The 16,450-nt window shown below is 45.3% G+C and overlaps 1 protein-coding gene across 6 annotated transcripts in view; it reads right to left on the reverse strand.

Annotated features, from left to right (window-relative positions):
• CCDC150 (coiled-coil domain containing 150) overlaps positions 1 to 16,450 on the reverse strand; it is a 67,898-nt gene that overhangs the window by 37,541 nt on the left and 13,907 nt on the right. For all 6 annotated transcript variants that reach the window (XM_053361734.1, XM_053361725.1, XM_053361690.1 and 3 more), the window contains exons 5-7: positions 14,741 to 14,809; positions 13,749 to 13,865; positions 11,426 to 11,555 (exon numbers count right to left, since the gene is read on the reverse strand). In XM_053361734.1, coding sequence (XP_053217709.1) covers positions 11,426 to 11,555; positions 13,749 to 13,865; positions 14,741 to 14,809 — 316 coding nt within the window. The remainder of the gene's footprint in view (positions 1 to 11,425; positions 11,556 to 13,748; positions 13,866 to 14,740; positions 14,810 to 16,450) is intronic.

Below are 16,450 nucleotides of genomic sequence, written 5' to 3' on the forward strand. Positions count from 1 at the left end.
TGCCTCCATTATTTGATAATAATGAAGCCAATCTCGCACTTTGTTTTTTAGTTTTTCATAACTCTGCAATTTCAGTTTGTCTCCCACTTGTTCCAAAATTTCCCAATATTTCGGCCATTTGGCCTCCATATTGAGTTTTTTCTGAGCCTTCGCTTCCATTGGTGACAACCACCTTGGGGTTTTGTTTTCAAGCAAATCCTTATATCTTATCCAGACATTAAACAGTGCTTTCCTGACAATATGATTTTTAAATGCTTTATGTGCTTTGACCTTATCATACCACAGATATGCATGCCAACCAAATACATTATTAAAACCTTCCAGATCCAAAATGTCTGTGTTTTCAAGGAGTAGCCATTCTTTCAACCAGCAGAAAGCTGCTGATTCATAATAAAGTTTAAGGTCTGGCAGGGCAAATCCACCTCTTTCCTTTGCATCCGTTAATATTTTAAATTTTATTCTGGGCTTCTTGCCCTGCCAGACAAATCTAGAAATATCTCTCTGCCACTTCTTGAAACAATCCATTTTGTCCAAAATTTGCAATGTTTGAAACAAAAATAACATTCTTGGCAATACATTCATCTTTATCGCAGCAATACGGCCTAACAGTGAAAGCTTCAAGTTTGACTAAATTTCTAAGTCTTTTTTCACTTCTGTCCAACATTTCTCATAATTGTCTTTAAATAAGTTCCCATTTTTGGCTGTCATGTTAATCCCCAGGTATTTCACTTTCTTAACCACTGTTAAACCTGTCACATTCTGAAACCTCTCTCTTTCGATCACTGTTAAGTTTTTCCCTAGAACCTTTGTTTTTAGTTTATTCAATTTGAATCCTGCAACCTAACCAAAGTCTTGAATCAGTTCCAAAACTCTTTTGGTACTAGATTCTGGCTCCTATAATGTCAGTACTAAATCATCTGCAAATGCTCTCAATTTATACTGCTTAGCTCCGACTTGTTACCTTTAACCAACTGGTCCCTTCTGATCATATTCAGCAAAACCTCCAGAACTGATATAAAAAGCAATGGAGAGATTGGGCAACCTTGTCGTGTTCCTTTTTCTATCTTAAATTCCTCCGTAACCTCGTTATTAACAATTAGCTTAGCCTTTTGTTCATAGTAAATTGCACCTATACCATTTCCAAATCCTTCTCCCACCCCCATCCCCTGTAGATTCTTCTTCATAAAACTCCAAGAAATGTTGTTGAAGGCTTTCTCCGCGTCCACAAATATTAAAACTGCCTTAGTATTAATATTGACTTCTAACTTTTCCAAAATGTTAATTATATTCCTCAAATTATCAGACAAATGTCTACCTGGAAGAAAGCCTGCTTGGTCTTTATGAATCTCTTCCATCAACACTTTCTTTAATCTCTTGGCCAAAATATCTGCAAAAATTTTGTAATCCACATTGAGTAATCATATGGGGCGGTAGTTCTTAAGCTGGGTTTTTTCAGTTTCTGTTTTTGGTATAAGTGTAATGTACGCTTCTTTCCATGATTCTGGTGCCTTTTTCCCTTCCAGTATTTCATTACAGACTTCCTTTAAAGGTTGTACTAACCATTCTTTTAAAGTTCTGTAATATCTTGAAGTCAATCCATCTGGTCCTGGAGATTTGCCCAATTGCATGTTCTGAATGGCATCTTCTATTTCCTGTTCAGATATTTTACAGTTCAACATTAATTTACTTTCTTGAGAAATTTTTTGTAATCCATTTATCTTCAAAAAACGATCTATGTCAGCTTCTTTCTGTGGCCCTTGTGTGTATAATTGTTTGAAGTACCTCTGGAAACATTTTTTAATCTTGGCTGGGTTCTGTATGTTCCTTCCTTCCACTTCTAAATTTGTAATAGTATTTAATTTTTGTCTTTTTTCATTTGCCAAGCTAACAATTTCCCACATTTGTTAGCTGATTCAAATGTCTTTTGTCTCATTTGTTTAATTTTCCATTCTATTTCCTGATTCATCATTTTCATATATTGTACTTGATATAACTTTATTTCTCTCAGGATCTCTTGCGACTTTGGTTTTGCTCTCAATTTCTTCTCACTTTCTTTTATTTTTTCCAAAATTTTGTCTTTCTTCTCATTTTGACTTCTCTTCTTTATTGCATTCTGTTGTATCAAGAACCCTCTCATAACGGCTTTGCTTGCGTCCCAGATAACTCTTTTTTCAACATTAGTGTTCATATTTATCTCAAAATAGTCTCTGATAGTTTTTTGGGCCTTCTTAATCATGTTTTCATCTCTAAATAAGATGTCATTCATCCTCCATCTAAAAGAGCCAGTTGATATTAGTTTCATCTCCATCTTCACAGCATTATGGTCAGAGCAAGTTCTTGGACAGATTTCCGCCTTCTTTATCTTTGGAGCCATTCCTCTAGTTACCCATATTTGGTCGATTCTGGTCCATGTCATTTTGGCTTCAGAAAAGAAAGTTTCCTCTCTACCCAGGGGATTCTTTGTTCTCCAAATATCGACTAAGTCCAGATTATCTGTCATCTCGAAAAAAGTTTTCAGTAGTCTACTGTGATGGGATGGTGAGCTGCTTGTGCGTAAAATCCTAGTCCCTCAGAGTTTGGCTAAGTCCACAAACCTCTGTCTGTGACGGAGCTGCTTAAGCATGACTCCATCAGTCACTCGTTGAATCGGACAGTGGGCGTTTACGGAACTTCTTCCAGCATAAAAGCTCCTTAACGGAAACGCGTCTTCTGGACTCTCGGCGTGACAGTTTCCGGCGAGGAGTGGGTGTCCCTACAGGAGGTCCTGAAACCTCCCCACTGTTCTCGCTTGAAGTGTCTCTGAGCCCTCCCTCCGACTCACTTTCCCTTGGAACTCCACTTCTCCCCCTGCTGGTTCCCTCCCCAGCTGAATTGTCTCTCTCACCCTCCGTGAGCCCTTTCACCTCCTGCGTCTCAGATGGCAGTTCCCTGACATCCACCTCCCCTCCAGGGCCCCCTTCACCCCCTTCCCTCCCCTCCTCTGCGGGAGGCGAGGGAGCAAAACCCCTGAAGGAACCTCCCTCATCTTCCGAAGTTTCGAACACTTCCCTCCACCTGTTGCTGTTTCCGGTTTTCAAGTACTCCTCCTCATCGGAGTCTGTTCCTTCTTCCAACTCCGATTCCCTGAATCCTTCCAGTTCCTCCTCATCGTCGGTGGTGCCAAAGTACTCTCTCCGGAACCTCGCTACTGGCTGAGGTTTCCTGGGGAACCTTTGGTGGAACGTTTCGATCAAGATCTCGTCACGGACCTCCTCTGCCGTCACCCAGGTGTTTTCCGACTCCGGTTCCCCTTCCCACGCGACCAAATACTCCACCTGATTACCCTTCCACCTGGAGTCGATGATTTCCGCCACATGGTTGCTGCTTTCCCTTTCTTCTATGGCTGGGCCCCGTGTGGATACCCCTTCACCTTCCCCCCTATATGGTGACAGTAATGACCTGTGGAATACTGGGTGCAGTTTCATGTGGTTCGGTAACCGGAGTCTGATAGCCACTGGGTTGACCTGTTGGATGACCTCAAATGGTCCCAATCTTTTGGGTCTCAATTTCTTGCAACCCCCCTTGAACGGCAACCCTTGGGTTGATAGCCAGACCTGACTCCCCACCCTAATGGTTTCACCTTCCCTTCTGCTCTTGTCTGCCTGCCTCTTATATTCTTCTTTGGCCCTTTCTAAGTTGAGTTGGAGTTGACAATGGATCGCTTCCATTTCTTCTACAAAATGTTCAGCGGCCGGGACACTCCATCTCTCCCCTCCTCCCCCTGGAAACGCCCTGGGGTGGCACCCATAATTAGCCAAAAAGGGGCTCATCCCGGTGGACACATTCTCTGCATTATTGTAAGCAAATTCCGCTAGCGCCAACTTTTCGACCCAATCGTTCTCTCTGTCATTGACATAACACCTCAGGTATTGTTGGAGGATACCGTTTGCCCTCTCCGCCTGCCCATTGGTCTCAGGGTGCCTGGCAGTCGAAAAGTTGACCTCTACGTGCAACAAGCTCATAAGTTTCCTCCAGAACCTGGACGTGAACTGTTTCCCTCTGTCGGAGACCACCCTCAAGGGGGCGCCATGCAGCCTAAAAATATGTTCTACAAACAATTTCGCTGTCTCTTCCGCCGTGACTGCATGTGAGCAAGCTACAAAGTGACCCATCTTAGTTAACAGGTCTACTACGACTAGTATGGCGGTTTTCCCCTGGGATTTAGGCAGATCAGTCATAAAATCTATCGATACCGCCTCCCACGGTCGTTCTGGTGTGGGTAACGGTTCTAATAACCCCGCTGGCGCCCGCCTTTCTCCTTTGGCTCTCTGGCATTGGTCACACCTTCTCACATACTCCCGTACATCCTCCCTCACCTTGGGCCACCAAAACTCCCTGGTCACCAACCACATAGTCTTGTGTTGCCCAAAATGCCCCGCTGTGCGGTTGTCGTGCAGCTGTTTGAGTACTCTCCCCCTCAATTCCCCTTCGGGTATATATAGTGCCCCTTTGTAATACAATGCCCCGTTTCTTTCTTCAAAACCTCCGGGGTCTTCTCCCTCTCTCCTTAAACCTCTGAGCTTATCCTGGGCGTATTCATCATTTACCGTTCCCTCTACCAGTTCTCTTTGCCCCACCCAGGCCGCCCCACACACCCAGTGGTCCTCTGGGATAATATGTCTCTCTTCAGGCGCTCCCTCCCCCTCCAAATATTCAGGTTTGCGTGAGAGAGCGTCCGCTCTGATGTTTTCTGGACCTGGCACATAGCAGATTTCAAAATGGAATTTGGAGAACTCCTGGGCCCACCTCACTTGTCGTTGGTTGAGCACTCGTGCCGTTCTCCAATACTCCAAATTCTTGTGGTCCGTACACACTTGCACCTTATGCTGTGCGCCAATTAGTAAATGTCTCCATCTCCGGAACGCTTCGTGAATGGCGAGTAGTTCTCCGTCATATACGGTGTAGTTCCTCTCGGATTTGTTCAGCTTACGCGAAAAGAAGGCACACGGTCTCCATTCCGACTTATTGCTCCCTGGCTGAAGCAGCACCGCCCCTACCGCCCCGTCTGAGGCATCAGTTTCCACTCTCATGGGTTTTTGTAAATCCACATGCAGGAGCTGTTCTTCCGAAGCGAATGCCCTTTTCAATTCCTCAAATGCTTGCTCCGCCTCCGCCGTCCAAACGAATTTCTTCTTGCTGCTTAGACAGTCCGTGATGGGAGCCGTTAAGTGGGCAAAGTTCTTGATGAATTTACGGTAAAAGTTCCCGAACCCTAAGAACCTTTGCACATCCTTTTTCGTTTTCGGTGTCTTCCATTCCAGCACCGCCTGGACCTTGCCTGGATCCATGGCTAATCCCTTGTCTGATAAGCGGTACCCCAGGAATTCCACCTCCTTGGTGTGAAACTGACACTTCTCCAATTTCACCCACAGCTGGTTTGCTTGCAGCTGGCTCAGCACTTCCCTGACATCCTTTACATGCTGCTCCTCATTCTCTGAATATATCAGCACGTCATCGAGGAAGGCCACGCAATTCTTGTAGAGCAAGGGTCCCAGGACATGGTTCATGAGCGATTGAAAACAGGCGGAGCCTGATTGCAATCCGAATGGCATAACTAAATATTCAAAAGCCCCCAAAGGGGTGAACATGGTGGTTTTCCATTCATCCCCTTTCCTTATTCGTATCAGGTTGTATGCCCCTCTCAGGTCCAGTTTCGTGAATATCTTTCCCTTCCTCACCCTGGTCAAAATGTCATCAATCCTGGGCATGGGGAAAGTCACTGGTTCTGACACGGCATTTAGCCGCCGGTAGTCCACTACAAGCCTGGGTTTATCCGTGTTTTTTTTGTCCACAAAAAACACTGGGCTCCCCCCCACCGCTCTGGACTCTCTGATGAAGCCTCTCTTCAGGTTTTTATCAATAAACTCCCTTAACTCCTGCATTTCCCTGTCTGACATGGCGTACAGCTTGCCCACGGGGAGCTGGGCCCCAGGGACCAGGTTAATTTGGCAGTCAAAGTCTCTATGCGGTGGTAGTTTATCTGCTTCCCTTTCGCTGAAGACCTTGCTCAGGTCAGCGTATTGTTTGGGCACCTTCCCTTTGTCCGCCACTTCTGTCCCTGCTAGAAAGGCCTTTGCCCCTTCTGGCACCTTTCCTTCTCTGCAGTGTTCCAGGCAATGTGCTGACCCAAAGGAGACCACTCTCTGATGCCAGCCCACTAGCGGGTCATGCAACGCTAGCCAGCTCATTCCCAAAATGACGGGAGCCCCTCCCAGGGTGGCCACATTGAACGCTATCCTTTCAGTGTGCCTGGCCACCCTCATAACCATTGGGACGGTCTGTAGGCTAACTTCTCCTCCCAACAGCTCCCTCCCATCGATCGTGGTCACCTGCAGGGGGTTGCTTAAAGGGAGTATCTGTATCTGGTGTTCAGCTGCAAACTCCTTACTCATAAAATTACAGGAGCTGCCTGAGTCCAACAGCGCCTTTGTCTTTAGTGGGTATCCGTTTGCCAGCTCTAGCAACACCTCTATTACTAGGGCTGGTCTTGGAGGTTCCGGAGTGGGCACTTTTACTGCTCCTTGGCCTGGCTGCAGTGCCCTGACGGTGGCAGCCAGGCGTTGGCTTTTACTGGCTCCTGGACTCCCTCCTCCTTCCCCCCAACAGCTCCCGCCATCCCTTGCCATTCCTTTCTTTGCGGGGCAGACTCTGGCAAAGTGACCTGGCTGCTGGCAGAGATAACATTTCTTGGCGCTCTTTCCCTCCTTCTTCCTCCCTTCACTGGGATTTGAAACTGCGCGCACGCGCGCTGTTCCAACTTCCATCGGCTCTCCTGGCGGGAAACTTGGCTCTGGAATCTCTGGAATGCGGAAATCCCTCCAACGCTCTCCTTTCCCCTCCCGCTTCTCCAAGGCTCTTGCCTCCTGGCGCGCTCCAATGGTCAGCGCTGATTTGGTCAGCTGGTCCATAGACTCCGCCCTGGGCGCCCGGGAAAGTTCGTCTTTCACCTCCGAAGAAAGCCCCTCTTCAAAGAGCATGTGAATGGGTTCCGCCGATAGGTCCCACCCCAATTTATGTATCAACATTGTAAACTCAGTCCAGTACTCACGAACCGATCGGCTACCCTGTTTGCAAGCCATCAATTGTCTGCGCACCAGTCCCTGTTCAATCTCGCTGGAAAACATCAAATCCATGGCGCGAAAAAACTTCCTCGTGTCCTTCAGCATTTCACTATTCCCTGCCATCAGGGGTCTAACCCAGTCTCTCGCCCCCCCTTCGAGATGGCCAATCACAAACGCCACTCGCGATGCCTCGTCGGGAAAGTCGTTAAACTGCAGTTCGAGAGCATACTGCATCTCTGTCCTAAAGGCTTGGTAGTTCCTGGGGTCCCCCCCAAACTTCTGCACCAATCCTGGCATCTTTCTTGCTAGTGTAGCTCCTTTTGCCTTTTCTGCATCCTGCGCCCTCCTTTCCTCTAGCCTCGCCGTTTGCAGTGCTAGCTGGACTTCCAACACCCTGTACCTTTCTTCCAGGCTTGGACCCTCTCCAGCTCCTCCTGCTCCCACGGCTCCGGCTGGGTTGCTCATGATGCCTCTCTGCACAAGCTGCTTTCAGGGACTGTCCGATTGCTGTGATGGGATGGTGAGCTGCTTGTGCGTAAAATCCTAGTCCCTCAGAGTTTGGCTAAGTCCACAAACCTCTGTCTGTGACGGAGCTGCTTAAGCATGGCTCCATCAGTCACTCGTTGAATCGGACAGTGGGCGTTTACGGAACTTCTTCCAGCATAAAAGCTCCTTAACGGAAACGCGTCTTCTGGACTCTCGGCGTGACAGTTTCCGGCGAGGAGTGGGTGTCCCTACAGGAGGTCCTGAAACCTCCCCACTGTTCTCGCTTGAAGTGTCTCTGAGCCCTCCCTCCGACTCACTTTCCCTTGGAACTCCACTTCTCCCCCTGCTGGTTCCCTCCCCAGCTGAATTGTCTCTCTCACCCTCCGTGAGCCCTTTCACCTCCTGCGTCTCAGATGGCAGTTCCCTGACATCTACCATCCTTGGTGACCACCTGTCTTTGTGCCTTATCCATGTTTGTTGATACCACTCCATTCATATCTCCCATCAAAATCAGATTATAGTCCATATAGTTCATTAAAGTCTCATGCAACTTTTTAAAGAATTCAGATTTCCCCTCATTCGGTGCATAAATTCCTACTATCAAAAATTTCTCTCCTTGAATTTGAATTTCAATTGCCACAAATCTTCCTTGGTCATCTTTAAAAATAAATTTCGGTGATAGTCTCTCCTTTGCGTAGATCACTACTCCTCTTTTTTTAACTTTATCAGATGAAATAAACTCTTGTCCCAATCTTTTGTTGATCAGTATTTTTCTATGTAGCCTTATCACATGTGTTTCCTGTAGGCAAATCAACTCCAATTGTTCCTTTTTCAATAAATGAAAAACATTTTTCCTTTTCCGGGGGGAGTTGAGACCATTACAATTCCAGCTTAATAGTTGCAGAGCCATAGTGTAGTTACTTTACTTTTCCTCCAACTGCACCAAGTGTCTGTTCTTGTTCTGTCCGTGGCGTCACTTTCTCTGAACCAAGCAATCCAAAGGATAAGTTTGCTATATCTAGCATTCCACTTTCCAGTGCTCTTGGCTCTTTCCCAGTTTCCACTTCTTTCTGCAAATCTTCTCCGTGATCTCTCAAAAATCTATCTTTGTCGTCCAGTGATCTTATTTTTATCTTCCTTCCTTTATATTTAAAAGACAGGCCTTGAGGGAATTCCCACCTAAAAAGGATTCTGTTGCTTCTCAACAAAGCGACCAGATCTCCGTAGTTAAACCTAAGGTCCAAAAGATGTTTCGGGATGTCCTTGAATATCTCAACACTTGACTGATAAATTTCCAAGGTCTTTCGATAGTGCAAATTCAAGATTTTATCTCTCTCCACTTTTGTTCGAAGAGTAATGAGGCAATCTCTCACGTTATTCTTCTTTCCTCCTCTTCCAAGCCTAAACGCACTCACTATCTTAAATTCTTCCTTCCCCGAGTCTAGTTGCCAAAACTCTGTAAATTCCTTAGTAAGAAAGTCAGCCAAGTTGTCTTTCTCAAGTTCAGGTACAGCCCTGATCCTCAAATTCGTTTGTTTCTCTTTCAATTCCACCATAGAAAACATCAACCCATAGTCGTCCAGTCGTCTGTGTATCGGTGGTATCTTCTCTTCGGTGGCAGTTGTTATCTCCTTTGCTTTTTCAGCAGTCTTTCGAGTCTGAGTGGATTCTTGAAGTAGTTTCTCAATAGACTCTGTGTTGGTATTCACCTTCTGTCCCAAGTTATTTATACTTGTAGTATTTTGGTCAATTTTAGCTGATGCTTCGGCTACTTGTTTATTTGTTTCAGCCACCTGTTTGTTTGTTTCGGCTACCTGTTTATTTGTTTCAGCTACTTGCCTGGTTAGATTTTCCAAAGATTCATTAATTCTCCCTAGTGCCAGAGCTAAAACTTCTTCAGACGACATTCCTTTTGACTTAGCTTGTACAGATGCAGCCCCTGATGGCCCAGGTACTCCAGAGGCGCCAGATGCTGATGCTCTTCTCTGTAGCCCAATGTCTGTGCGAAAAGATCTACCAGACCTCGTTGTTTTCTCTTGAATCGACTCTGACTTTTCTTTTCCCTCTGCCATAACACTCTAGATAAGTCCAAGGTCACTCCCACAGCTGGGATTTGTTATGAAATGAAAAATCCCCCTGGCCCAGTTATTTTTGTAATAATATCCAACTTCCTCTAGGGGGACACAATTGCAGTCAAACTTGTGGCTTTTAAAAAGTAACCTTTTTTAAGTCCCCCAGTTCATCAAAAAAGACGACTGTATCAATTCCAGTTACTTTAAAGTTACTCTAAAACCAGGAGAAGTCCGCCAGAAACACTGTATCTCTTTTGCAAAGTTAGCTGTCAAAAGCGCTCTATTTACCGTTAGTGCCTTTCACAATGCGGCATTCATTGTCTCAAGGCAGTCCGTTCCCAGGGTCTAAGCAGTGGATTTTAGCTTCTTTTCCCCACTTTCCTTACAGGAAAATACAGTTCAAACCTTTCCCCCTCCTCTCCTGCAATCCGGAGGGCAAGTCTTCTGTTTGATCTTAGGATTGAGCCCTTTCAAAGATATCTTTCAAAGTTCTAGCTCACAGTCTCTTTGCTTTGTTCTATATACAAGAAACGGGAGGCGGATTTCCTGTTTATACCTCCCCGTTTCGGTGGCGAATTTGCTCTTTTTCTTCGTTTAAAATCCAATTTTTTCCTACTCACGGGTAGTTGTTTCTTGCAGCCAAATTGTCCAGGAAAAAGTCAGCGCTCTCCGATAACGGCTGTGTGGCTTCGCTCCGCGGAAGAAGCAGTCACTCACAGCACTGCGCCACTCTCCCCGCTTTGCTCCGGAGCCCAAAAAGAGGGTTCCTTTGCAGTTTGTCAATGCCTATCCCACTATTATTGCAGTTAATGTTAATGTTTGTTTAATTGGTGCTGACCTTTAAAGCCCTCAACAGCCTCGGCCCAGTATACCTGAAGGAGCGTCTCCACCCCCATTGTTCAGCCCGGACACTGAGGTCCAGCTCCGAGGGCCTTCTGGTGGTTCCCTCACTCAAGGCGTAAGGTTACAGGGAACCAGACAGAGGGCCTTATTGGTAGTGGCACCCGCTCCGTGGAATGTCCTCCGAGCAGATGTCAAGGAAATAAACAACTACAGTATCTGACGTTTAGAAGACATCTGAAGGCAGCCCTGTTTAGGGAAGTTTTCAATGACTGATGTTTTAATGTATTTTTAATCTTTTGTTGGCAGCCACCCAGAGTGGCTGGGGAAACCCAGCCAGATGGGCGGGGTATAAATAATAAATTTATTATTATTATTCACATTTATAGGCCATCCTACGTTTAGGCTCCAGACCTGCTAAGACATACTTTCCTATTTCGTCAGTCAGGCTGGAAAGACATCCAAAAGGCCCCTTCTTAATACTTGAGCTGGTCTCACAGTCCTTTCACATGGGAACAGGCCATTGCAGATTTAATACCACAGACAGAGCTTACACACTGCAGTGGTTTTCAGCGAGTCACTTCACACATTAAACTGCCAATTGTTACAGGTGGAGCGCATGAAGAAGAAGGAGAGTTTGGATTTGATACCCCGCTTTATCACTACCTGAAGGAGTCTCAAAGTGGCTAACATTCTCCTTTCCCTTCCTCCCCCACAACAAACACTCTGTGAGGTGAGTGGGGCTGAGAGACTTCAGAGAAGTGTGACTGGCCCAAGGTCACCCAGCAGCTGCATGTGGAGGAGCGGAGACGCGAACCCGGTTCCCCAGATTACGAGACTACCACTCTTAACCACTACACCACACTGGCTCTCATGGAGTGTGTACTAGTCTTAAGGCATGAAGAAGATCCAAAACGACTTGCATACCTAGATCCGATTTAAGCTGTGTGCACTGCTGTTCCAGCTGAAGAGCCTTCTCTTCCTCCCTTCGCAGCCTCTCCCGAGATATCTCAATATCTTGGCGGAGGCTGTTACAGTCCTCTTGCAGAATGTGAACCTGTAATGGCATTCAAATAACGCATTCAGTAATTTATTTTTAAAAATAACCCCCCCCCCCGCCAACAAAGCCTTTCACTGAGGTAGACAGCTGAAGAATGAACAAGCTATAGCTGTACTGTTTGCAACCAAAAAAGTTTTATTTTTTAAATTTCATTTATTTGGTTTTTCAGATTACAGTTTTACGATCCCATATCCAACACACAAGATAAAAACAAGATTCCTTAGAATCTCCTGGACTTCCCTCCTCCCCTTTGTGGGTCCTATTGTTAGCCATTCCCTCCTGCATCTTTAACGATAATCCAAATCTTTTACATCTCCGTTTTGTCCAAAATTCACTATTAAACTACAAGTGTTATTCCAATCCTGCTAACAATTTTAACTGTTTACACTGGTCTTTAAGATAAGTTATAAATTTCCCCCACTCTTTATTAAATTTTTGGCCTTCCTGATTTCTGATTCTTCTGGCCATTTTTGCCATTTTGGCAACCAAAAAGTTGTTTTTAATATTGCTTTTCATGCTGTAACCTGCCCTGGGGCCTTATGGTGAAGGGCAGGTAATAAATAACCGCACACCCTTAATCTCCCCTCCTACACACACCCTTAAGGCTCAGGGAGAGAACACTGGAAATCTTGGATTGTGATTCAGTGGCAGAGGCCATCTTTTGCATGCAAAAGATCCCAGATTCAACCCCATGCAACTTCAAAAGGGGCTGGAAAAGAACCTTGCATGAATCTGCAAAGAGTGCCTACCAGTATAGACTACTGATACTACTACTACTACTACTAGTTTATTACTTATACCCCACCCATCTTGGTTACAGGGAAGCAGGCAGAGGGCCTTCTCGGTGGTGGCACCTGCCCTGTGGAACGCCCTCCCACCATATGTCAAAGAGAAGAACAACCACCAGACTTTTAGAAGACATCTGAAGGCAGCCCTGTTTAGGGAAGCTTTTAACGTTTAACGGACTACTGTATTTTAATATTTTGTTGGAAGCTGCCCAGAGTGGCTGGGGAAACCCAGCCAGATGGACAGGGTATAAATAAATTATTATTATTATTATTATTTCATTTACCGGTATGCAAGAATGTGTATATATTCTTGCCTGCACAGCAGGGGATGGTCACGCAGTAGGTCTGGAGAAAAGTTGTAGACCTTCCTTTTTAAAACGTGTATTATTATTATTATTATTATTATACTAAAGAATTGCTATATTATTATTATTATTATTACAGTGGTACCTCGGGTTACATACGCTTCAGGTTACAGACTCCGCTAACCCAGAAATAGTGCTTTAGGTTAAGAACTTTGCTTCAGGATAAGAACAGAAACTGGGCTCCGGCGGCATTGCGACAGCAGCAGGAGGCCCCATTAGCTAAAGTGGTGCTTCAGGTTAAGACCAGTTTCAGGTTAAGAACGGACCTCCGGAACGAATTAAGTACGTAACCAGAGGTACCACTGCATTAATTAATTTTTTACACCTCCCCATACCTGCAGGTCACAGGGCGATTCACTACATAGAATCACAATATTAAAAACGCAAAATAAGTAATAAAAAACAAGAAGAATCCAATAACCCCCCTCCCCATTTTATGTCAATCAGCTAAAGGTCTGGTTAAAGAGGAACCTTTCTTTTTGCCTGGCACCTAAATGAAGGCCCCAGCCAAGCCTCCCTGCCATAGGAGGAGGAGCATTTTGATATTTAAATGTGCTGCAGAAGGGGAGATTGTTGGTTTGCTTCTGTTCTTACTATATATTATGTATTTTTTATATTGTAATTATATGTTGCGAACCACCCTGAGATCTACAGGTATAGGGCAGTATGCAGACTTAATCGATTAATTAATAATATGAATAGTATGCTGTTGAAACAATAGTACAGTGGTACCTCGGGTTACATACGCTTCAGGTTACATACGCTTCAGGTTACAGACTCCGCTAACCCAGAAATAGTGCTTCAGGTTAAGAACTTTGCTTCAGGATCAGAACAGAAATTGTGCTCCGGCAGCACAGCAGCAGCAGGAGGTCCCATTAGCTAAAGTGGTGCTTCAGGTTAAGAACAGTTTCAGGTTAAGAATGGACCTCCGGAACGAATTAAGTTCTTAACCCGAGGTAGCTCTGTAGTCTGTCAATAGCCTGCAAAACTGTATTGTTCTGGTGGAATCCTAAAACGAGAACGGACGCTTCACCCACCTGCTTCCTTTCGTTTTCCACCGTCGCTTCCATTTCATGCATCCGATAAAGAAGGACTGCTTGGGATTCTTCTAAGGAGTGCCGCGTTCTGGACTCCTTGGACAGCTTCTCCGTCAGCTGCAAGCGACAAAGCAGGCGTTGGGAAAACCAGTTCCGTTTCAAACCAGTGCTAGAAGAGTGTGAGACTCTAAGCTCTAGGATAAGCAATTTGCTTGGCACTGGGAGGGAGCGCTGGAAACGTGCAATCGTCTCTACAGCGGTACCTCGGAAGTCAAACAGAATCCGTTCCGGAAGTCCGTTCAACTTCCGAAAACGTTCGGAAACCAAGGCACAGCTTCCGATTGCCTGCAGGAGCTTCCTGCAGCCAATCAGAAGCTGCAGAAGTCGCGCAGGACGTTCAGGTTCCAAAGAACGTTTGCAAATCGGAACGCTCCGGGTTTGCGGCGCTCGGGAGCCAAAACGTTCGAGTCGCAAGGCGTTCGGGTTCCAAGGTCCGGCTCTATTTGCCTATCGCAACGTGGACGACGGCAGAACACTTTTAGCAAATAGAGTGGTACCTCAGGTTACATACGCTTCAGGTTACAGACTCCACTAACCCAGCAATATTACCTCAGGTTAAGAACTTTGCTTCAGGATGAGAACAGAAATCGTGCTCCGGCGGCGTGGCAGCAGCAGGAGGCCCCATTAGCTACAGTGGTGCTTCAGGTTAAGAACAGTTTCAGCTTAAGAACAGACCTCCAGAACGAATTAAGTACGTAACCAGAGGTACCACTGCATTCTACACCTGTCCATAGCTTGAAACAGTTTCATCTCAAATATTCAAAACACGTGCTGGCCTTCGAAACGGAGAGGCACCTCATGGAAAATGTTGTGAGCATCGCCAAAATATTTATTTCCTTGTTTCAATTGCAATGCCTTCTTGAATTTTTAGGGAGCTCATCTTCTTCACTCCCCGTCCCCCCATGGTAACCCAAACACCCTTCCGGCCTTACCTCTTGCAGTTTACGGTTCATCTTATTTTTCGCTGCCCTCAACTCATCTGCGGCAACCGTTACATCTCTCTGCAAAAACCAACAGCAGGACATGGGTGGGCTGGATATGCAAATGTTTTTGTCCCCCCCCCCCAAAGCTGGGCTCTTTGTAACGCATCCCGATCGCACTTCAAACTGAACTGCGTTTCCACCAAACTTTTCTGACACTTGATGTGGCGGTAAACAACTTTCGCAGCGCTCTGAGCCTGACGTCTTAAGCCACACCATCAGACAGCTTAGAAATGGGGAAGGCAGTTATCAGACTACACTTCCCTCTACCCCCAAGTTTATAATATATATATAAGTCTGAGGATAAATTTTTCGTAATAGGTAAAGGGACCCCTGACCATTAGGTCCAGTTGTGACCGACTCTGGGGTTGCGGCACTCATCTCGCTTTATTGGCCGAGGGAGCCGGCGTACAGCTTCCGGGTCATGTGGCCAGCATGACTAAGCCGCTTCTGGTGAACCAGAGCAGCACACGGAAACGCCGTTTACCTGCCTGCCTGAGTGGTACCTATTTATCTACTTGCACTTTGACGTGCTTTCGAATTGCTAGGTTGGCAGCAGCAGGGACTGAGCAACAGGAGCTCACCCCGTCACGGGGATTCGAACCGCTGACCTTCTGATCGGCAAGTCCTAGGCTCTGTGGTTTAGCCCACAGCGCCACCCGCGTCCCTACGTTTAACATTAAGGGCAATTCCCCCCCCGAATTTGGAACTAGAATGAAGTCTAGCTCCCCGGAAAATAAAATAGGATTAATAATTGGGACTGGTGTCATGTGATAAAGGAGCTAACCCAGAATGCTGTTTAAGAGAGGAAGCCTACCTGCACTTCATAGTAACAGCTAGCACGTTTGCAAAGCTAAGCAGGGTCTGGTATGGTTGCAATACTGGATGGGAGACCACATGTTGAGATTCCTGCATTGCAGCAGGTTGGACTAGATGATTCTCGGGCTCTCTTCCAACTGTAGAATGTTCCCCCCCATCCCTTCCATACAAGCAACCAAACCGATAAGAGCGTGAGGTCTGCAATCTACTCTTCGGTCCAGCTGCCGCCGTATGATTTCTAGCCCATTTTAAGAGATATAGCAAAAGAATAGCAACTCTCAATCGTTCCCATTTTCGGTATAAGACGCACGTCTAAACCTTACAGCATATTAACATTTAGCAATCCTTTCGAAGTCCGCAGTATAGCAACAGTGATCTACAAAATGGCAGATCTGTTAACAGCGGGGTGGATAAAAATCAATTTAAAAAAAAAAAAATACTCCAAAAAAATCAGATTTTTTAAAAAAATTAAATTGGATTTTTAAGGATTTAAGTTTTTCATGTGAGCTAAAACTCAGTCTGGAGTGTTTTTTTTTTTGTTAACCGTTTAACCACATCAGTTAGCAAACACGGATACCTATGATATGATGTGGGGTTTTTTAGTTAAATAATTTGTTTAAATTGTTATTAAGGAAATGATTATTTTTCTCCTTCCAATAAAGTACAGCAGAAAGTTGTCCTAACATAAACAGTTAACTTATTAAACCTCACAATAATTTCATAATTATCTGTCTTTGTATTTCTAATAGCATAACCAAATCAGTACTTTTTGATATAACTGTAAAAACTACTCTGAAAAATTATTATTCCAAAAATGAAACCTTCATCTGGTTGTAAATATTA

The sequence above is a fragment of the Podarcis raffonei genome, chromosome 1, assembly GCF_027172205.1.
Source record: "Podarcis raffonei isolate rPodRaf1 chromosome 1, rPodRaf1.pri, whole genome shotgun sequence".
In the NCBI taxonomy this organism is placed as follows: domain Eukaryota; kingdom Metazoa; phylum Chordata; class Lepidosauria; order Squamata; family Lacertidae; genus Podarcis; species Podarcis raffonei.